The sequence below is a fragment of the Equus quagga genome, chromosome 2, assembly GCF_021613505.1.
Source record: "Equus quagga isolate Etosha38 chromosome 2, UCLA_HA_Equagga_1.0, whole genome shotgun sequence".
Classification (NCBI taxonomy): domain Eukaryota; kingdom Metazoa; phylum Chordata; class Mammalia; order Perissodactyla; family Equidae; genus Equus; species Equus quagga.
Window position 1 is genome coordinate 88,273,997 of NC_060268.1, and position 24,068 is coordinate 88,298,064.

A 24,068-nucleotide genomic window follows, 5' to 3' on the forward strand; every position below is an offset into this window, starting at 1 on the left:
ACTAAAGACATTCCCACTAAAATCCAGAATGAGACCAGATACCCATTATCACCACTACTATTTATCACTATAATGTAGGTCTTAGCCAACTCAGCTAGACAGGAGAAAGAAAATAGGAATACAAAACCGCAAAGCAAGAGGTAAAACTATCTATTTGCAGATAATACAGTTTTATCTCTGGAAAACTCAAGATAATGGCCATTAAACGTATAAAACACCACTCACAGTACGAAAAATGCAAATTAAAACCACACTGTTACAATTCTTGCCTACCAGATTGTCAAAAGCCCAAAGTTTGCCAAAACACTCTGTTGATGAGGCTGTAAGTAAACAGGTGCTCTCATGCATTGCTGGGAAAAGGGAAAAACTGTGCATTATCGTATAGAGGAGAATTGGTCAATGTCTAAAAAAAATTACTGGTAGATTTACCCCCTTTGACTCCATAATCCCATTTCTAGGAATCTATTCCACTGATAACTTACCCAACACAAAGTAGCCTACAAACATGGTTACTCATTGTAACATCGTTTGAAATAGCAGAAGTCTGAAAACTCCCCAAGAGTCTAGCCATAAGGCCCTGATTGAATAAAGCGTGGTGCTGTACTGTGGTGTGCTAGGCAGACATACTAGGCATGTCACTGCAGAGAAGAATGACAAAAATCTCAGTGTACTGGTATGAGAGACCACCAGAATATATTGTTGAATGCAAAAAGCAGATGCAAAACAATGCGTCCCTTTGAATAAGAAAATGAGGAAGAAATAAACATGTAAGCATATATATATGCATGTGTGTGTACATGTACATAAATATATGCTTAAATTTGCAAAAAGAAACACTGGAATGATGAATAGGAAAACAAAAGATAATTACAAACAGGAGGCAGAAGAGAATGAGCAGAGGGGGAAGAGGTAGACGCAAGATTTCTCTGTTTCAACATTTGAAATATATTACCTATTCAACAAAATTAATTTAGACATAAGTAAGTATAAGTAAAACATATTCAAAAACTATCAGTGAATTGAATCCCAGAGCCTACCCTCTTTGGCTTCTGGAATGTTCTCTCCTAGTTTAGACAGAACAGGTGGAGGGGAACAGGGTCCAGCTTCCTCTCTACCTTTACCTGTTTGCGTCTCCATGAAGAGGTATTAGCAGAAATTTGGTAAGATATTGGAAGAAAGCAGGTCTCCCCACGTCCCTCCCATAATCAAAGAGGTCATTAGAGCCAACTTAATTCCCTGAGTCGAGGGACTGTGCCTTTGGGCACGGCTGGTGATCAACAAGGCAGTTTCATAGATGGAAGTTTAAAATCTCACTCGAAGTTCCTAATTGATCATAGCAATTTATTGAGCACTTATTATGTGCCAGAAACCATGGCAAGCACTTTACATATGCAGTAAAAGAGCCTCATAATGCTGCCAGTGGGCCCCAAAACTTACATAGAGAGAAGGGTCATGTTATTTGGAGGTGAGTGAAACGACCGGGGTGAGAGTCTGCTGTTTGAGAAAGGAGCCAAGTAATCAACAATCATAGTATATTTCATTGTCTTTACTGTAGGGCACATTATTGCAGAGTTTCACTGTTTTATCTATTTAACATTCACAGTGACACTGATGGCCGCCTACTCAGCATTCATTCCTTGCGTCTTCCTTGGGAATAGAAACTTGATTTTGCTCCAGTATCAACCTCCAGGAAAGCTAATGGTACCTTCGGCTCAGAGGCAAATCCCAATTAGTCTCAAATCACCGGGAGATCACACATTCCCTTCACCCCTGATTAGTTTGGCCCTAGGCATGTGACATACATCTGGCTAATATAACCAGGAAAGTGGGGTCTCCTGAGAAAGATTTCCTCACTGTTACAAAGGGAAGCTCAGAGAGGCAGCCGCTTCCTCCTTGGGTCATTTTCCCATGTCAACAGGATGCCAGGAGCAATGCAGGCATCTTGCAATCAGACAAGAACAAGCCCAAGGCTGAAACTCCTCCCAGAACCCACCTCTCTACAGAATTCTTATTACAAAGGATAAGAAATTTCCTCAATGTAAAATCTACTACAGTGGGTTGCCTGCTACTTGCAGTCGAAAGCATGCAATCTGATACAGGCTCCATGAGTTAGAACCAATGATAATCCTCAATTTATAGAACAGGGCCTGAGGCACAGAGGAATGAATGAACCTGAGTAAGACAGAACTTACCTTAAAGCCATGCTGAACCAGACCACGGCCAGAATCAGCGTGTTCATCCTGTAGGGCCCCAGCACACAGTATAGAGCATTATCCCAGACCTATAACCACACCAAAGAAAGGTTATTAAAGGAACTTGCGACTGGGCAGAGCTCACTTCCAAGATTTTCTAATAAGTTGCCTAGGAACCCATGGAGAGAATGACAGCCATTATCTCCCAGAGGCAGCAATTCTGTTCAAACAATACGGAAAGCCTCTTCTCTTCTTACTGGCTGGCCTCAACCTCTAACAGTCCTGTAGCATCTCTCCTGGAAACACAGCAATATTCCATGCTTGTGATCAAAAGCACAGAGTGGGGATTTCAAGGCACTGAATAACCTTGAGTAGTGAGTCCTGCTCCCTGCCTGTGGGGATGGGTGATACTCCAAACCTTTAATGACCATACACCACGAAGGTCATCCAGTCTCAGTAGACTCTGGCCATCGGCTGCCTTGGTGCTCAACAACTGACTTGCCTGTAGGAGCCACTTCTCCAAAGAAATGGCCTTGCCCTTCATGAAGATGTTCTCAGAAATCACTGACAAACCTCAAGGGGTCGTTTCTTTCACTCCCTCCTTTCTTCCTATGGATTCTTTAAAGAAAAATTGCTAGACAGAATAATGTCTACTCAGACTTGACATTTTCTCTACATTCAAAATCTCTGCCTCGGGAAGGAAGCGCAAAGAAAAGAAAATAAGGGGCCGGCCTGGTGGCGCAGCAGTTAAGTTCACACGTTCCGCTTCCGCGGCCTGGGGTTCGCCGGTTCGGATCCTGTGTATGCACCTATGCACTGCTTGTCAAGTCATGCTGTGGCAGGCGTCCCACATATAAAGTAGAGGAAGATGGCACGAATGCTGGCTCAGGGCCAGTCTCCTCAGCAAAAAAGAGGAGGATTGGCAGCAGATGTTAGCTCAGGGTTAATCTTCCTCAAAAAAAAAGAAAAAGAAAAGAAAAGAAGATTTAGAGAGTTTGTGGCTCAAGGCACACAGCCATGAGAAGCAGGCATGGGCTAGGATCCAAACATCCCCATCCAGGGTTGCTTCGTCTCCACCATAACTGCCTTGGGTTGACAGGGTAGTCCAGGGTCTTTATTCTTTATCCACTGAGGTTACAGATTTCCACAGAGCCTCCCTCTCGTCCCCAGTCATACCTGCTTGAAAGTGGTCTTGAACCTGACGAGCCAGCGCTGGTACCAAGTTCCTGTTGAACTTTGGATCTCAATGAATTCATCCATTTGCTTGGGAGTTTTGATGTTGGAAACCTGTAAAGCAAAGATGGGCGAGAGAATCTTAACCCACTCTGTGTCAGACTTTTTAATTTTTCGTCTAATGTCACTGACTTTACTAACTTATGGAGGGCTGGAGGAGCCTTTGGTGACCCTCTCATTCAGTGATTCTTTTTTTATTTTTTTAAAGATTGGCACCTGAGCTAACATCTGTTGCCTATCTTCTTTTTTTTTCTTCTTCTCCCCAAAGCCCCCCAGCACATAGTTGTATATTCTAGTTATATGTCCTTCTGGTTGTGCTGTGTGGGACACCGCCTCAGCACGGCCTGATGAGCCGTGATAGGTCCGTGCCCAGGATCCAAACCCACGAAACCCTGGGCCGTGGAAGCGGAACACGTGAACTTAACCACTCGGCAACGGGGCTGGTCCCTCGTTCAGTGATTCTTAGCCAAAAACGTACACAGCATCTCCCAGGGATCTTCGTCCCACTGCAGACAAAACGAATCAGTCTCTTCACAAAATCATGCCTTTGGGAAATCAGTGGGCCATAATACACTGAATTACCATTTATATTTGACTTGCCCACAGCAGAGCTGACTCCACCTTAACGTTCACAAGTCTATCCTTAATGGGTATTAACATCACAGAAGTCTGGATCCCATGTAGGCACCCCTTGGAGAATCTGGTACAAGCTTATCCTCCCATTCCCAGGAGCGTGGGCTCTGCAGATGCTCTTCCACCTGGGCTCAGATGGCGCCACCGCAGAGCCAACACAGCAGGCCCTGCAGAACCCCGGCTGGAGCTGGGCTTCCTGTTATCAGATACCCGGGGATACCATGCACCCTGACTGCAGCCAGAAGAGGCCAGAGGGAAGGCTGACCCAAATCCGGAAGCACCTTAAAAACCACACTCCAAAGCAATAAACTAGCCACTCAAATGCAAATTTTTCTTTTCTTTGCTCCTAGGGAAAATAACACCCTATTCCCTAGGGATTTGGGTGTGGGTGTGTTGACAACTTCGAACATAATTACTCTAATTTACAATTAACTAGGATACTTGTCTTCAGTTCAGTCTAAATTAGAAGATGGTCTGTGTTCACCCAGCCCCGCAGAACTCTGGTTCCCAGGGGACCCTTTCCAAAGGTTTCACAGGGGACACCTGCCACCTGACAGTTAGGAGCTCATGAGGCAGTGAATGAGGCTGGTGACACCCAGGGCTCTGCAGGGGAGGAAAAAGTTTCCCTTGACCCTCTTAGGGTCCCTGACTGGGGCTGAAAATTCAACTGACAAAGACAGACTAACAGAAGAAAATCTTATTGAATTTTCACATGTCCATGGGAGCCGTCACAAGGGAATGAAGACTCGAAGAAGTGACCAGAGCAAGAGGCTTCTATACCCTTTAAACAAAGAAAAAACAAATTTGTGAAGAATTGACAAGACAGAGGGGTTTGGGCTAGGGGTAGTAAATGGTGAAGAAGTAACTAGGATGATAAGGGTTAGATTAACCAGGTTTGTGTACACAGCCTTCTCTGCTGATAAAAGCATCTTCTTTCCCCCCGGTACGGGGGATGCACCTTTCACACTGGAGATTGATGACCTGTTTCAGGGAAGAAGAGTGAGTGGGAAGAGGTCAGAGTGACGTTTCTGGTTCTGCTGTTCTCTCAAACCCCTTCAGGTCCAGATATTCCATATGCCAAGGGGCCATATTCTGCAGCAGCATGTCCTGAACTCCATCAGCTGGAAGGTAAGAGCGGGGAGGGCAGCATCCGGCACTCACCATGAACCCCACCACCACTTGAGAGCCTGACCCGCCCTGAGCTCTTCCTCCAGGCTGCTGAGCACAGTTATGAGGGCAGCGCACAGGTGCAAAGCACGAAACCCCATCCAGGGGGCTGAGTGTTCACGCCTGACTACCAGCCACAGCTCGCTGAGGTCAGTCAACACTTTCCGGTTGGTCCTTTTCTTTTCTTTTTTCCTGGCCCATCCAGACATCCACTCCTACTTAGTTAATACGGTCACCAAGTCAGTATGGAATAATGAGCCTAACCTTTTTCATTCCCTTTCCCATTGAGTGAAACCCACTAAAAGCAAGGTTATGTCTGAGGACGAGGTAACTAGCATGGGTGTTGGTGTGAGACAAAACGCCCGTGTTTCATAGCCCCATGCTCGCTGACTTCTGCCTGGACTCTCTTCCTGGGGCAAGCGAGGACTCTGGTCCCAAAGAAAAAAGGCTTTGCTTTTGCCTTTGAAAATTGGAGGTTTTACTGATTTCCAGGCTAGGATTTCATCCCTCAAAATTAGGCTTTCTACGTTAGAATGGGTTGTTAACATGGGATCACTTCTCCAGAAAGGGGCTTACAGTCAGGCAAGCCCATGCAGCTGGTTGAGAAGTGGTCCTTCGAGAAGCAACATTAGGAAAACCACTATGTGTAAGGTACTGCCCTGTGGGGGGCGGGGAAGGTCGGGATGGGTTTACAGTCACCTGGGGAAGGCAGAGACACACACACAAGTGAAGTGGTGAGTAATCTATCCAGCAGGACCTCTCTTAGGAGAGCTCCAGGCGTGTTTGGAATAAATATGTTAATGAAGTGCTTGAGGTGTGGGAGAATCCCAGGGAGACGCCACTCCAACTTGAAAGACCAGGAACCTACTGTGCATGAGCCAAGCAGAAGAATTTGTTTTATTCCGGAGGGAGAAGATTAGAGAGGATGGGGAAAGGAGATGGAAATTAAAGAGGAGAAAAAGAGGAGGAGGATGGGGCAGGGAGAAAAGAAGGAGAAGGCTGTGTACTCTGTAAGTGTGTGTGTGTGTGTGTGTGTGTGTGTGTGTGTATGTGTGTATGAGTCTGTGTCTTTGTGTCTGTGTCTGTGTGTGTCTGTATATATATGTGTGTGTGTGTCTCTGTGCATGTGTGTCTGTGTATCTTAATATGTCTGTGTATGTGTGTGTTTCATACCAGGTTGATGTGATAGAAAATGAATCCAGCAGATGTGGATTCAGAGGCTGGGGACAGAGGCAGAAGACAGTGAATAAGCAGGAGCTCGGAGAGCAGGCTATGGAATGGGTGGGGGGTGGAGGGCAGGACTGAGCAAGCACACCCAGATCCCAGTGGACAGGGAGCCCCTGCTAACATCTGGTACCCACACCTGCAGTCAAGCTGCAGCATTACAATCCATCACACAGAGTGATGGGGATGGGGGTTGGGAGAGCCATCTACACCCTTAACATCTTTCATTTGCAGCATTTCTGTTAATTGTGCTTCTTAATAAATGTTTGTGATAAAAGCACTGGCCCCATATTTTGGGTAATTCTAGAAGCATTGGAATTAGGGAAATATGCTGTTGAGCATCTTTCCATAAACTTTATTACTTGAGTTAATTTACGAAAACATATCACAACATTTTAGAATATTAGTTAACATCTATGCAGCCCTTACTCCAAGTTAGGCATGGTTTTAGGTGCTTTATTAATCTTTACCATAACCATATTTAAAGATATTATTATCCCTTTTTTCCCAATAAGAAATTGAGGCACAGAGAGTACCTCGGCTAAGGCCACACAGCTAGAAAGTGCCAAAACTGGGATTTCGATCCAGACTGTCTGGCCCCATGTTGCAAATTAGCTGCCATGTGGTCCTGCCTGAGAATCAGGGGTTTTAAGCAACGGGTTAACAAGGACAAGCATTTTACACCAGACTCAAATTATGGAAGCCAAAGACACCAAAGCAGTGAGTCAGAGTAGGTGAGTGTTAACCCAGGAAGTCTTCCTCGGGGGAAATGGATGTGAAGTTGCTCCAAAAGGAAGTTATGCAAACTTGTGCACAGAGATGCCTGCAGCGGGCATTCCTCGTTGTTGGCCACAGAGCTTGATGGGCAGGAGCACCCATCCCGGTAACTAACAGGACATCTTCATGGAAATTTCCATTTACTAGTCTTTCACTTTTTAAACTAGAAAGAAACAAAATTTAGGCTAACAGCTAGGATGTTGTCAGGGTGCAGAGACATGGGTATCCTGTTGATTGTGGCACTGTAGACTGGTACAGCCCTACTGAAACATAATTTGGCAATATATCTCAAGAGCTATTAAATACTCACACTCCTTGAGCCAGTCATTTATTTTATTTCTAGGAGTCTACTCTTAAAAAAGAAACCCAGAAGGTGAAAGAGAAGGAATTATGTGCATGAGAAGGTTTGTTGCAGCAATATTTATAGGAACAAGAAAATAAATCTCTAACGTTAGGGACACGGGTTAATGTTCCTAACAGTACTGTTCATTAAAAGGATGGTTATGACCAGTAAGAGACAACATATAAAATGCTTATGAGTACTCTTAAATCACATGTATATGTAAATATGTGTACATATGCTTACCCCACATGAACACAGCTAGTTTTTCTGTTGTTTTTTAACAATTAGCAGTACCGAAAAAGATATTCATCAAAATGCAAAGGATAATTATGACACAGTAATGAGAATGTCAACGCTTTTATTCTCCTTTTGACAAATTTTCTGTGATGTGCTTATGTAATAATTTTTAGCAAACCAAAACAGTAAAGAAGAGATGCCCCCCTCTTGCTGGCAGAGGTGACCCCTCACTCACCGTGAACACCTTCTCCGGGGCCCCCTTAGCCCTCATGTTGGTGTCATGCACTTGCTTGAGAATCATCCAGGCTTCGTCATGTTTGCCCATCTGGTAAAACCAAGGAAAGAGACATGAAAAATCCATTGCTGATTAAGGATGGGAATTCCTACAAACCCAAGGGAGAGCTGGCACCTGAGCCTGAGGCCATTAGACACGGACTCATTACTATCTAGGGCTTGTGAAAGACGAGGACAAGTTTCTGTCCCGAGTCCACCTTAGAAGGATAGTAAGATTGTGCCTTCAAGGTGTAAATGCTACGTATTACCGTCACCATACATTATGAGTAACTACTCGTAGTTGTAAGGTTGAATAGATGGCTGGGTGGGAGCCATGTTCCTGACAAACGAGGTAAAGCAAAGAAACAACATGCTATGGATTGAATGGCGTCCCCAGCAAAAAAGATATGTTGAAGTCCTAACCCCCAGTACCTCGGAACGTGACCTTATTTGGAAATAGCATTGCTACAGATGTAATTAATTGTGTTAAGCTGAGGTCCTACTGGAGTGGGGGGGGGGGGTCCCTAATCCAATATGACTCATGACTTTGTAAGAAGACGGCCATGTGAAGTTGCAGAGACACACAGGGAGAACGCATGTGGTGACAAAGGCAGGGACTGGAGTGATGCAGCTGTGAGCCAAGGAACGCCAAAAATTGAGGGCAAACCACCAGAAGCTCCAAGAGCAAGGAAGGAGTCCCCTACAGGCTTTCGGGGGCACGTGGCCTTGCTGACACCTTGATTTGGGACTTGTAGCCTCCAGAACTGTGAGCCAATAAATTTCTGTTACTCTAAGCCACTCCGTTTGTGGTCTTTTGTTACAGCAGCCTGGGGAAACTGATCTACAATAAAGGGCAACTTCCGAGATGCCGCTGGTTAAAAAAACTCCCTGCTGCATCTGGCCCCAGGAGGGCACCCCACACCTCCACCCAGCCTTGGGGAACAGTCCTGCTGCTGGGTGCTCAGTGAGCTCCTGAGCCCCTCCAGCTGTAAGAGTCCATCCAGGGCATGCAACCATCACAGACAGCAATGGAGCCCGATTTATAGACGGGCCAGGTCGGCCAACATGGGGGGGTTTGCAACATGCAAGCAGGAGAGGAGGCAAGACTCAGGGGCTGAGAAAGCAACACTAGCTCCTGTCTCAGTGCCATCACTCTCCCAGGGCAATGTGGGGGGAGGGGGGCTGACTCACCTCTAGCAGAAACCTTGGGCTCTCTGGCATGAACCTCAGGGCCACCATGGACACAGTGCAGGGCAGAGCGCAGACGATGACAAACACTCTCCAGCTGTGGAAGTGGTAATTGGTGCCCATGCTGAAGCCCCATCCTGTGAGGAAGCAGGCAGAGGATTTCAGACACGTGGTCTTAGAGTGACATTAAAGATATTGGCTCAAGGGGCCAACCCAGAGGTGTAGTGGTTAAGTTCAGCACACACCACTTTGGCAGCCTGGATTTACGGGTTTGGATCCCAAGTGCAGACCTACACCACTCATCCAGCCATGCTGTGGTGGCAACCCACATACCAAATAGAGGAAGACTGCCACAGATGTTAGCTCAGGGCCAATCTTCCTCACCAAAAAAGGGGGATGGGGAGACACTGGCTACTGGCTCTCAAACTATAGGGCACAAGAGCAACCCCTGGGGCACAGGTTAACAAGCAGACTCCCCAGCTGTGCCCCCAAAGCTTCTGATTCCAAAGTCAAGGATAGGTGCTGGGAATCTGCATTTTAACAACCCCTAGATAGGCCTGGACTGACATTTATAGGGACTTGGGTAGGAGTACAGATAGAGGCAACACGCCATATTTCTATATATTCATTAAAATCTACATTAACAAGCTGTTACATAAGAGATGTTCTATCCTTCTGCCTTGACAAATAAGGAGCTGGAAGGCCAGGCCCAGAATTACACAGAACCTACCCTGGCAGGACCCCCTTCTTTTCCCTCGCCCCGCCCTTTCTGCAGAGTGAGGGGCCTCATGTGACAGATGTGGACACACACTCACACCACCATGGTGAGAATGGGTGTCCTTGTCGTGATCCCTTGAATTTAATGGGAATTCCTGGATCCTGAGCACCGAGAGGGTGATCTGGATGAAGGGGGTGGTCATGATCTCGGGGATCCCTTGCCTCATGGGAAGGGGTGTGGCTGGAGGAGAGCAAAGCAGGGCCTTATATGACCCAGGGTTTCAATCAGAGATCCCTCTTCCCCAGGTCAAAGGGTAATACCAGCTCCAGGTGACTCCAATGCACAGGGTTCAGGAGCACACTTTGAAAAACACTGTCAGTCATAGTATGAATTTTTTTCAATTTAAAAGAATTGAACTTCTATATTCAAATGATTTCTACCATCATTGAAACGGGGAGGTGACCAGCTCCTACTCAGCTGTCGTTATTCAAAGCATTCCTAAGATTCATTTTCAGAAACTGCCTTCAGGATCTACAAAACATTATCCTGAATAGCCTCATGGGGAGCAAATTTTCCTCTTCTGAGGAACATTACACAGTGGAAAAGGCTGGACTTTTGTAAATCCTGGCTTTCTCACACCGTTATTGTGTCGGTGTGTTTTCACAGCTGTAGACTGCAGGTCATGATACCTCCACAGATTTGCTGTGTGGGAAAGCTCCCAGCAACCAATAATAATTCACCAGCTTTGAGGGTAGATTTGACTTTTTTAGAAAAGCTACATGACATTTAGTGCCAGAGATTTTGAGTAAAATAGATGAATATCAGTAAAGGTCAGCAAAAGAATTGTGTCTGTGTTTTTTAAAAAAAAGCCAAGGTTATAAAATAAAGAGACTGATCTTCTCATGCCGCTCCATCTCTGAAGACAATTCCAAAAGTGTTTGTTAAAAAGACAAAAGCATATAAATAAACATTGATTTTCTAAAGTTCAGACAGTGGTTATTATTTGGATGCAAAATCTCTATTCCATTTACTTAAAAATATACCATATGGCCAACTCCGGAGGGGAGCAGTTTATGTCCTGAATTCTCCATTACTCCCCATCACGGTTCAATTTATTCTACGTGCAGTGAAGGCCTAACCAATATCTGCTTTTTCTGCAGCTATTTCTTACTCGATTTGCACAATGGAAGGACTAGCCACAGGGAATCCCAGGTGGAAAAATGTGGGACTGTGGTTGCTTTGACACATTGGCCACAGGACACAACCCACATGTCACCCAACGTTCTCCATCAGACTCAAATCTCTTTTTGCACAGCATGGTGCCTCCTGCTTCCCATGTCACTGGGGTCTGTTTGTTCATTTAATTTTAACTAAAAAGGCTTTCCTTTCTCCTGGGAGTGACACTAGAATGAGGAAGATAAAAGTATAGTAATATTTACACATTCTCAGCTCATATCCAAAAGCTATTGTGGCGTAATTAGAAGTGAAGTTGATCACAGCTACATAACAAACTCCTGTGGTCACAAGGGAAAAGGGGCAGAAGTAGGTATTTTTATAATATATTCTGCCTCAGAAAGATTTTTGCCTTTATGATAATACATATAAATTATCCAAAATCCATTTTCTCTCATGCCTCTACGGTTTTTATGGTGATTTTAGTAATCTGCGCTTATCACATCCATTAGGCACATCTTTGGGGCCTTAAATTAAATAAAACTAAACAGCGAAGTGCTTCCAAATATATGGAGTGACTATTAATTTGGAGACAGGGATTGTTCTGTTCAGTGATCTTTTAGCTCGCCCTGCTTTTCTCCATGAGGATTTCACAAACAGCTGGCGGAGCTGACTACAATGGGAATTAATCTTCCATAATATATCCATTTTTTCTGGGCCGTGCCCATGAATTCCCAGGAAAACATTCTGAGTTTTGTAATTTTCTCTCTCAATGACTCAGTCTCCCAAATTCCTGGCGCCAAGACCTCCCATCACTTCATTCCTGCAAAAGCAATTAAATGGGTTGCGCAAGCCTCCCATCACATCCATCTCCTTTCTGTAGTTACCCTTGCATTTGTCTCTGTGGGGCGGAGGGGGTGTTAGAGGATTAACATCTTAGGCACGTTGAGAAATATTGTCAAATGTCTGGTTCACTGTGGACAAAACATCTGATTCTGGTAAAATAAGGCTTAAAATAAATAATCACTCCTGTTATACTGTGATGCTGGTCTACCATATTTCTAGGATGGGTTTCCCCCAAGCTGATGACTGTTTCAATGAAGGCCAGTCTTCCCAGAGGCCTGTATTTTAAAATGGAATGTAAAAGTCACAGATTTGATACAGGCATACAAATACGAAGAAAGCCTGCCCACTTGAGGTAAAATTTTTAACCACAAGCCCTTCTGTCAGCCAGCAGAGGTCAGCCAGCAGCCATGTGGTGCCTCTGCCACGGGCATCCTATTCGGTCTTGGTCAACATGCTCCCAACCTGAATACTTTAGTTCCTTTCTTGGAAACCAGACATCCAGACGTTGGTGTGTGTCTGTGTATGTAAAGTGAAGTGAAAAATTATGCAGTTTGTAGCAACTATTGTGGGTTGCTCCCCTCACAACATCCCTCCCATCCTTGCTTCTCCACAGTGTTGCAGACATGTGGTTTGGGTACCAGGGATGCAGAAGGAAGTACATCGAAACCATTCGGGCTTTGGATCCTCTGGGGTATAGTGATTGGCTGAGGTGGGCACATGACCTAAGCTGATCCAATCAGAGGGAAGCTAAAGACCTTTGCTCATTGGTCAGGTGTGAGGCGTGCTTCCCTCATGGAATAAGCAGTCTACAAACAGAAGGTCTAAATTAATAATGCTGCCAGAAGGGAAGCTAGCCTGAGTACTAGAGTCATCTCAAAAATTTTCCCGTCATTCCTCTTGGCATCCCAAGAACTGCTGAATGTTAGGCTGGCACAGATCTCTACAGTCCATTCTCTTTGCTCCCTTCTTCCCTCCATCTTACAGGTGAAGGAACCAAGGCTGGACAAAAGGGAGTGACTTGTCCTAGATCACACAGCACCACTATTCTGACTCAGCTTTTAGTCTGATTTTATTTGTCTCCCTCCCCAAAAAGGTTTTTTACTCACTTAACTCAAATGTGGAAATAATGTCTTAGTGTTCACCCATTTGGATCAGTTAACAGGGGAAATGATACTATAGCAAGTATTGTGAGGAAAAAAAGGCAATTCCTCAGACTCATATAATCAACAGCATAGCATATGGATAATTAAAGTGTGTGTTTGGGTGAAGGGTAGAGGGCAGAGCCTGAAACTAGGAGTAAGACAATTTTGTATCTAAAATTATGGAGAGCCACTTTTGGTGACAGAATTATCTAAAAAACTCTTCAACTCTTTATTTCATGATCCATGTTCAGATTTCTTCTGTTTCTGCTACAAAATCCAGTGGGTTCTCAAATACTAGATATGGCAAAGATTCCATGATGTTCCCAAAGCCATTTCCTCTACTTTCTGGGCACATAACTAGATTATGTTTCCAAGCATCCTTTGCAGGAGGGTGTAATCATATTACAGATTTGGGGCCGATGGGATGTGAGCAGAGAGGATATGCTCCACTTCCTAGCCTGTCCTTCAAAACCACCTACACACAACTGCTCACGCTCTTTCCCCACCCCGGAGACCTCCAAGCCACACGCTGAAGATGGCAGAATCACATGCTGGAAGGGAGACCCCCGAAACTCCTGACGCAGCAGAGCCCCCTGCAGATCAGAAACATCAGCCAGACTTTACAGGAGGCACTCCTGTGCCTCTACTGTGTCAAACCATTGAGATTTCAGGGTTTATCAGGTTATCAGGGTAATGCACCTAGCATCTTCTCAACTAATACAGTAGACATTGTCTACACCCAAGCGTCTTCTTAAAAAGATATATATGGAGCATCCATTAGCTCAGAGCACACAGAGAGGGTCAGATTTAAAACAAGGACACCAAGGAGGTAAATGGGTAGAGAAGTGTTGGTTAGCTGCAGGGGCCGTTGTCTGCGCCTCCCATCTGTCTGCAGAATTCTAAATGATGGCAAAGCCTGCACCCATAACTGGTGGTTCATGGAATGGTTTTGAAGGATGGAGATGGCATTGCCCAGGATACTCAAAAGGCACAATCGAATTCAAGACTGCTGCCTTCTCCCTAATTTACTCTTGACAAAACCAATTGTGAAAGTTAATGTTGCCAGATCTCTGTCCAGAGATTCCAGTTTTTGCAATTATCCAGGATAATAAAATTGCCCCGGCTGAAACCAAGACCTTGTAAGGGCTGTTTCCCTTCTGCAGCCAAACGAGAGTGAGGGCAGGCACCAGAGTGGACTGCCACACAGGGGTAGGGGTTGGGCACCAGGATTCAAGGTCACGCCAGGGGCATGACCTTAGCCATGTTACCAACTTCTCTTGGGTTCTGTTACATCCACTATAAACTGGGGTACCAGAGCTTAACTTACCCAGGGGAGGAAGGCTGGAGGAGATGAAGGTTGCAATGCTTTCAAATGAAAGGAAGGAAAGAAGAAAGAAAAGAAGAGAGGGAGAGAGAGAGGACAGACTGTATTATTTCCAGAAAGACATGTGTATCGAAACCAGCAATGTGTCTCCAGTGTTGGAAGTTCTTTAGAAAGACCAGGATCATACACAGAAAATGTGTGTGAGTATGAGGAATGAGACTGTGGATAGGAAATGTTGTTCAGATGCAGGTGCCATAGAAACGGGTCGCTGGGCTTCTTTAAGCCAGTGCACTCACCGTAGTGTGGAATGATGCTCCAGGCCATGGCAGACGCATAGATGCCCCCAGTCATCCAGAAGATGCCCAACCAACTGAGGTGCTCTCCTCTCTTCTCCCGAGACAAGAATTCAGAAAAATAGGTAAACACAATGGGCAGAGCACCCCCAATACTGCAGAGAGAAAATGCCAAAAAGAAAAAAAGCAAGTCATACACTAAAAATGGTCATAGCAGAAACCAAGTTGCCTTATAGCCCAGTCTTAGGCTCTGTGGTAAAACAACTCAGTGAATTTGAAAGACCAGCCAACAAGGTGTTGGGTTATTTTGACCATATACACTGACTTTGCAACCTAACCCCTTTCTAAGCTTCAACTTTAATACAGTATCTTGGAAGTCAAACAAAATACCCAGTCCAAGGTTTTCTGGAGGACCACTCAGAGCAAGAGTACCAGAACGAATGGGCCATTGGTCTGGGAGGGTCCAGCTGAGGCTCTGCAATTACTTACCCTATGCCTGAGATGAGTCGGCAGAAGAGGAAGGCGCCATATCCTTGCACGAAAGAGGAGAGGGAAGCGAAGGAGGCGTTGACAGCCAGCGACATGCTGAGGACTCTCTTCCTCCCCAGCTTATCGGCCAGGCCCCCCAGGACAAAGGCCCCTGCCATCATTCCTAGGTAGACTATGAGCCCTTTGAAGAGAAGAGAGAAAGGGGAGAGGGAGGAGAGAGTAGACAGACATTAGAGACCATGTGATGTTTTAGAAAATTCAACGTCTATTTTTATGCATCCTGGAAATTCCGTGTCACAGCCATAAAGGGTGGAATGTAACAGATGTCGGTGGCAAATTAGAAGTGCTATCCAAATGTGACATCTTAGAAATGCTATTCAAAAAAAATAGACTCACCAGGTTTACACATATGTACACGTACTGAAATAGATCAACCACGAGCGGGATGATGTACATTTCTTAAAGACTCCTCTTAGATGCAGAATCCACAGAGGAGGGTAATGCTGTCATTTTATTGTTAAGCAAAAAAAAAAAAAGTGTCCTTACCTGCAGGGTTGTGTTTAAAGAGAAAAATTTCAGGGAAAACCATAGCAAAGCAGGTATGAGGAACATTAGGAGGGACGAAAATGGTGCAAGTGAAAAACAACAAGATTGCAATCAAGATCAGCTATTATAAAAAATACCCAAGAAGGACCTTTACAAGCTACAGCCAGTGTTCATGTTTCTTAGTGGAATGTGGAAGAGAGTAGCAACGAGCTGCCCTTTCTTGAACACATGTAACTACTGCTTGCCTTATGATAAAATTAGTTAATTTGAGATATCATATAAATACATTGTTGTAGACACGTTTATGGTGTTCCAGTGAAAAACCAGCATCCTCACAGAGGTGGCAAATCTCCAGAAGCATATGGATAATTCTTTCCTGTTAAATATTGAGTGCTTACCCATTATCAATGACCATGCTAAGTACCTACATTATTTTAATAGATCTTTACTAAACCCATGAAGGAAATTTCTCAGAATGTCTTTCATGCAGAGAAAATATTGAATACAAATTATATCTAAGTATCCTTTTGCCCAGCCTCGACTGTAAATCAAACAATGAACACAAATCCTCTTTCACAGAAAGGAAGCTTTCTCCTGGACCTGCAGATGCTTTATTTATGCAGATATGTGCTGAGAAGGTTCGACCTAAAGCAGAGCTTCAATTTGCTGGTTGATCCAACTGAAGGTAGGTTCCCAAAAAGAGAAATTTGACTACGCTCTGCTTTATCTTCTTCTGTGACAGACTTCCTTCTTTTATTATTTTATCCTCTGAAAAGAAATAACTTTGGTATCATCAATGGTTTTCACTAAATAGGATTTTCCTCGCTCACCTGCATTGTAACTTTTAATCTCTATTTAGCTCACAGTCACGAAATATGTTATTTCTCTTTTCTTTTCCCTATATGATGTCACTTCATGAAACAAGCCTATGAGTCTGCAAGTATTTACGAAATGTCTGTTATTAGGTAAGCGGTGTTTTCATTACTGGGGACACAGCAGGATACAAACACATGAAAATCTCTGCCTTTGAGGAGCTTACATGTTAGATGGGGAAAAGAGATAATAAACAAATAAGTGAGTACAACATATAGTACCTGGGTTACTGATAAGAGTTATAGAGAAAAGCACTGCAGAGCAGGGGAATAGCGAGAGCCAGGGTGGAAGGTAGATGGCAATTTTAAATAAGGTGGTTCAGGAAGCCCCCACCAAGATGGGAAATTTGGACAAAGACTCAAAGGGAGCCAAACATGGGGCTCTCTAGGGGACATTGCTGAACCCATGCTCCTGGACCTGAGGTTTCTCCAAAAATTGGAAGATGCCCAGAGAAGTGATGGAGAGAGGTCTTCCCATTCTATTTCAACAGTTTCCCAGCCCACAGCTCAGAAAATGTAGTGATCAATTTCCCACAATTTTAAGTCACTGACACTTGTGTTTGAGAAAATGAGTCAAGACTTGCAAATCCAACTCACGCATGCGTCATACTGTATTGTAATAAAGTGTGGGTCAGTGTTCCCTACTAGACTATGAGTTTATCTGCCTGAATCAGCCCTGATCAACCAAGCATTTCCAACATCTGCTTCCCTGCAGACTTAGTCTTTCCCAGGTCTGAGCCATTGAGTGTTATGTCTAGCAGGACCACCTTACTCACTGATGAGAGTATCTTAAAACCATCTTCTGTCGCCATGATCCAGCTCCACGAAAAATGAACCATGACCCATCTCCACCAAGAAAATCTGAGTGAGCCTCAGGCTGCAGCCTCCCCACTACTCTCACCTGGTGATACTATGCTGCCTGACTGGCTTTGTCCTGAGATCCTGGTCCCCATGCTAGTTTCCTACCATCATCTGATGCTCCAACCAATTGGAAAAGTCCTCTGCCCATGCCCAACCAGGTCCTCCCCAGGAAAGAACTGGGCTCTGCTTCCTCTGATTTAGACAATATCTGAGATAGCCACATCTGAAATAACCTGCTCTTCCTCTCTGACCTCAAGATAGACCCCTGGGATATCATCACCAGCCCAACTCACAGTACATCATTCCTCGTACTTGGTAATTTAAACTTCTAGACCAGAGCAGGAAGAGAATTTTTTTCCAAGTTAGGTCTGTTCAGCTTTCAACCGTTCTTGGCCTCAGCTTCCAAGAATTTGCCAAGAATTTCCAATATCCCATGACACCTGGTCAATAAACATCTGGAATAAAGAAACAGACGTTGAAAGGAAGGAAGAGAAGGAGAGAGGGAAAGAGGGAGAGAGTCCTGCCCAAACTGTAGATCCATGAGCAAAGTAAATGCTATGGTTGCTTTAAGCCACTGAGTTATACAGCAATAGATAACTGCACAGTAAGTGCCTAACAACCTTAAGGAGCCTAATATATCACATAATAGCAGTAAAATAGCAAACATAGAGTGAGCATTTACCCACTAGACAGACTCCTTGTCAAGCATTTCACAGGCATTGCTGACCCCATTTAATGCTTGCAACAGCCCATTGAAGTAGATACTATTATTATCCCTATTTTATACAGGGAACTTGATTCACAGAGATGTAAAGAAGCTCCCCAAGGTCATACAACTAGTGGAGGTACCAAGACTTTGAGTGAGTAGTTCTGACTTCAGAGGTGATGCTTTAACAACTACACTTACTGCTCTTTATAGATGACCATTGCTCAGACTTCTTAGCTCTGTCTTAGTTCATTCTTTCATCATTTGCTCATCCCCAGGACTGCTTGCCAAGTGGAGCATGGTTCCTTCCATTCAAGGAGATAAAGAATAAAGTCTGTGATTATCTCCCGCTGAGAAAAAGAGCTCCAATACAGGCCTATGACAGGTATTGCAGAAACACGGAGAAGGCACGCGGCTTGGACACACCTCCCTCCATGTGGGAAGGCTTCCAAGAGAAAAGCATTGAGCTGTTGTTGAAGAACAAACACAAGTTAGTCAGGTCTCCATCTCTGTGATGGGGGGAGTGTATCACAGGCAGAGGCAGACAGCATGTGCAAAGACAGGGAGCCAAAAAGGATGCCCGATGTGTTTGGGCAACTACCTGCAAGTAGTTCAGTGTGAGGAGAGCATGGTGGGAAACCTGGTGAGGGATTCGGGCTGGAAGGCAGGACAGAGGCCAGATCAGAAATGGCTCATAGGGTGTGTGTGCGTGTGCGTGAGAGAGAGAGTATGCATGCATATGTATGAGTACATGCACGTGTGGTTATGTGTGTCGGGGGTGGGGTATTTGCATGCATGTGTGTGGCCCTATAAATTGGGAGTAGGGGAAGAGGGGAAATAGAGGAATGGTCAGGAGATTTACCAGGAACCAGTATTTTACACCCTATACCCTGGCCCCACGCTAGAGGAAAACACTAGCACCAGATAAGTTCATTTATTTTTTTTTTCACTTCAATAAAGCCATCTTCAGCACTTCTCAAATTTCACTGTACACACAAATCATGAAGCTATCTTGTTAAAATCAGATTCTGATTTTCCAATCCGGTAGGTCAGGAGTAAGGCTTAAGATTCTGCATTTCTAACACGACTGGTGCTGCTGGTCCACAGACCACACTTTGAGCAGTGAGAGGCTGGAGCACACCCATCGGCCTGGAAACATGGTGAGGGCTAGTGGCGAGAATCCTGGCCTTGGAACCCAAAGATCCCATTCACCAGCTGGGTGATTTGGAGGAAAAGCCTCTCCCCCTCCCAGGGCCTTACCACCATGTTGGTAAACTGATTACTGTGCTGGCTAGTCTCCAAGCTGCCTTCCCATTTATTTGCTTTTTAAAAATATAAATCATGAAAGATGAAGTTCTGTGGATTCCCCAAGAAGAAGACATTCAGATTAACAAAATAAGCCCAGACACAAAGTTCTGATTAAACTATTGCAAGAGCCACACAAGACATGTCTGTGGACCATATGTGGCCATAAGTGGCTTCTAGGCCACCGGTTTGCAATCTTAGCAATGAACATGGTGCAGGCTATTAAGCTATTGTGTCTCAGCTCTGAAGCCACCCGTCTAGTCCTCAGTTCGTCCACAAACCACATGTGTGCTTTGCTGGTGGCTCCCTGCCAGGCCCTGCCAACACAGGGCACTAGAGAGAGACTTAAAGGCTGGAGAAGGAAGAAAGGACCCGTGCTTTCTATTCCCGTAAGGTCTACCCGAGCAATACTTCCTCACCTGGTAGCAGCAGTGCCTGTCCACAGAGCAGCTGGATCCAATCAGAAGAACCAGCCACATCCTGCCCCTCCCTCCTGTCCCACACCAGCACCAGCCAGCCAGGGCCCCCTCTCCAGAGATCTGAGTTGTAGCTCCATGGGGCCCCTTCTCTGAGCTCCTAAATTATAATAATTCCAATCTCTTCCCTTTATTCCCCAGTCCTAGGCGTGGCAGCTGTTCCCTGCATTCGTGACCTCAGTATGCTTTTTAAAAACATTTCACTCACCCAGTTAATAATTTCTATATTAAATTCTCTCTGTTCCAATATCTGGTATGATTTCTGTCTCCTGACTACACCCTGACCAATCCAGACACAGAGGCAGACTGATGAATCTTAGAGCTTAAAGCCTGAATCCAACCACTTCACTTTACTAGACCAGGAGGTTGAGCCCCAGAGAAGGTCAGCGACTCTCCAGGAACCTCTCTGCTGGCCCAGGATCTGCTGGCGCTGCACTTCTCGTCGCCTGGCTCTGAGCCTGGTGCTTTTGCTACCAAACATCAGTGTCCAAGGCAAAGAAGGAACTAGAAAGAACAAGAAGAGCTTCTCAAAATGCTCTTGTAAGGGCTCAGAATATGCTCCCCCAAAACATGCCACTTTGGTAACAGGATTATTTTGAACTGAAGACAGTTGAGAAAGAGCAGACTCCAGAAAAACGCTCTGGGCCCTCCCCTACATTTGCCTAAAAGCAAGCTCAGATTCAATCACCAGAGACTCTTATCAGCCCGGACATAACACCAGGAGGAATCTACATAAGAGACCTTACTAAAGCCATGCTAACTTCAAACACTTGGCCCCATATATTCACCTCCCCACAGTTTGCCACCCTGGGAAGACTAAAACCCTTTTCCTTAGTCTTGTCACTTGTCTACACATTTATCGTTCTTTGTGAAGACGCTATCTAGCCTGAGTTCTAACCACCTCTTTGAGTTACTCATATGTATGTGCGCTGCACATGTTAATAAACTCTTCTTTTCTCTGTTAATCTGATTTTTGTCCATTTAATTCACAGGAGTCCCAGCCACTGAACCTAGGAGAGTAGAGGGAAGAAGCCTTTCCTCCTGTCCACTGTTTGGGGAGGCTCTGAAAAGGAAGAATGGAGAAAAGATGAGCCTATGGATAGAGAAGAGAAATATGAAATTAACGACGCTTCTGAAATGGCTGTGCTATTAAACTCATTTAAAATCTGTCTTTAGCAGAAGAAATTAAGACAATAAATTTGGAAAATTAGAATGCAATGGAGTTATCAAAAATTACTTTAGCATGAAGCAGATAAGGGACTAGTTAGAAGGCCAGAAAGCCTATTATCCTTCAATCCCACTCTACAAGCTCAGCGGCATATTAAGGAAATGCCCCCCTAATATACTGAGCTGTTGAGAGAGATGAAAAACCATGATTGCTACTTGCAGAGTAAGGGAAATGGGGGTGAAGGGAAGTGGATGTGGTGGGGTGAGAAGGACATTTAATGGGTGATGACCCCACAAAGGACATGGAATACCCCTCCTGAGAAGACGGAAGAGCCTGCACTGATAGGTGCCATACAAGGGAAAGCCCAGTGGAGGGTGAGACATCCGGGTGGTAGTTCTGGCTCCACGGATGACCAGCAGCATGACCACAGGCAACCCATGCAGCTTCTCTGATCATTGCTCCTTCTTTGTAAAATTCAGATGATAGCACTCATCTTGCAGAGTTGTTAGGATTATATAGGACAGAGGGTTCAAAGTATCTAGCAGGACGCCAGGAACAAAGGTAAATGCACAATTAATAAAAGTCGCTATTGTTATAAGTAGCACAGCTTAGAATTGGCTGTGACCTGAGAAAGCCACAGGATTAGAAAAATGAAAATAAGTTGGTGGTATTTTAAAATCAAACCAACTGTATAATAAAAGAATTTGAAGAAAGAGGATGGAGACTAGCAGAATAAACTTATTTATAGTAGTATGCCCTTTAAATGTACCTCCTTCTCTCCTACCTGGAGAAGCAGCCAGATGTCAATAAAAAGCTTTTTTTGACTAAAAAATTTTTCAAGTTTCCTCTAACAAGACTTCGGAGGGAAAAAACACTTTTTTTGCTAACACTTACATTTCTTAAATTCCTAGATTAAATGTCATCTCCTTAGAGAGACATTGTCCCAAAATAGTACTCAACAAACTTTTTCTGTAAAGGGCCACAGAATAAATATAATGATGTACACCTGATATGTTTCAGCTGTAAATAATTGACTTTGTAGATGTCCTATGGTCTCTATGACATCTTCTTTTTCCTTTTTTTCTTTACAATCCTTTAAAAATGTAAAAATAAAAACAGGCCATGGGCCATGGTTTGCTGACCTCTATTCCAAACAAAATTCTGGTCCCCACTAGTCTTTCTGCAACATGGTATTCCTTCCTTCATACCACATATATCTATTTGCTATTATATATTTCTTGGTTCAACGTTTGTCAAACTCCTTTGATATAAACTCCTGGAGGAAGGGACCGCGTCAGGTCCATTGGCATGGAGACCCCAGTGTGTCTCTAGCACCTAGTGCACAGACTGGCACATAGTAAGTACTCCATTAATATTTGTTCAAGAAATAAATAATATTAAAATAATCCATATTCACTGTAGGAAAATCCAAAAAATTATCAAAAGCAAAGCAAAAACTATCCATCACACTACCACTCAAAAATAGCTATTGTTAGCATATTTTATTCTTTGTCCTTGTACACATACAGCTACATGGTTGAGACCATCCTGTATGGGAAGTTTCATAACCTACTTTTTCCACTTGATAGATAACTCAGCAAAGAACATCTTTGTGCATATGTCCTTGTCTGTGTTGCTGGTTATTTGCTGGGAATTGAGTCCAAGAAATGGAATCATGAGGTCCAAGGGGCTCGATGAGACACAACGGGTTCCTAAGACACAACGCCAAATTTCCTTCCAGAGACCTGGTACGTATAACAAACCTCTCGCCATCTCTAGAGACGCTTTTCACACAGACAGAATATACCCCCTCAGCACCAGAGGCAGCAGGCTGAGGAGATACACAATGAGAGTGCCCTGGCTTTTACGGAGATGTGAAAGAAGAGGTCCCTGCCTGGCAATCTTTTTTATTTAGCAATTAACCAAGAACAAAGAAGCCATTTCTAACTTTTTTTCCTTCGCTTGAATACATAGAAATTAAATGCACTAATTATCCTGGGGGGATTCTGAACTCCCTTTTCCCGCAACCACTCAAATATTTATCTGACTGTATGCCTATGCTTTGCAGGGATAAAAATCAGCATCTCCCAACTGAACGATTTTCATTCCATTTCTTTATTATTCAACCAAATATACCTTCTTGAAGGGTAATATTCTCTTGGACTCGGGTCTGGGATTCATAGATCTATAAGGTGGTAAATGTGATAAAGGTTGAACATATATGGGAACCCCCTAGAGAAGACTCGCTTTAGTATTAAATCATGGAAGAACATCAGGGTATCCATCTGCACACCCCTATGAGATCAGACGCCTTGGGCAGGTCAGCTAAGCACTTTGTTTATATGACATCTGGATGTTTGGAAGCTTCTGGGATGAGTAAACACTTTCTTTTGGGTCTAGGTACTAAGCACAGAAAAAGTTTAGCTTTAACAATTTGTCTAGTGGAAACGAATCTGGCAATCACCATGTAGGACTTTTCTAGTTCTTCATGTGTCCCGTAAACTCAAGCAAGTGAATCTTTGGAAGTGGGTTAACTTATGAATCTACTGAAAGTTAGAACTCTTTCCTAAATGTCACGTAAGATATTCAGAAACAATGGTGGAGAGGAGAAAGGAAGGAACAAAGAGACTGGCATCTGTTAAGCCCTACCATGCACTAGGTGCTATGCTAGGTAACATACAATAATTTCAATTTGTCATTCCAACTGTGTGAGGGAAGTATTAATATTTTCATTTAACAGATGAGGAAACTGAAGTTCAGTTTTCCTCTTTGACCGCAATTTTTGAAGTAGCTAAATCAAGTTTTCCAAATCTGATGGAAGAAATCTAGGTTTACAGTTGGGTGATTTATCAATACCTCAAAATATGGAGTGGCGTACAAGA

At 44.2% G+C, this 24,068-nt stretch overlaps 1 protein-coding gene across 1 annotated transcript in view; it reads right to left on the reverse strand.

The window, feature by feature from the left end:
• The window catches only part of SV2B (synaptic vesicle glycoprotein 2B), a 187,983-nt gene that overhangs the window by 27,783 nt on the left and 136,132 nt on the right, over positions 1-24,068 (reverse strand). The window contains exons 3-8 of the mRNA XM_046654086.1: positions 15,253-15,433; positions 14,767-14,918; positions 9,271-9,404; positions 8,042-8,131; positions 3,369-3,479; positions 2,193-2,281 (exon numbers count right to left, since the gene is read on the reverse strand). Coding sequence (XP_046510042.1) covers positions 2,193-2,281; positions 3,369-3,479; positions 8,042-8,131; positions 9,271-9,404; positions 14,767-14,918; positions 15,253-15,433 — 757 coding nt within the window. The remainder of the gene's footprint in view (positions 1-2,192; positions 2,282-3,368; positions 3,480-8,041; positions 8,132-9,270; positions 9,405-14,766; positions 14,919-15,252; positions 15,434-24,068) is intronic.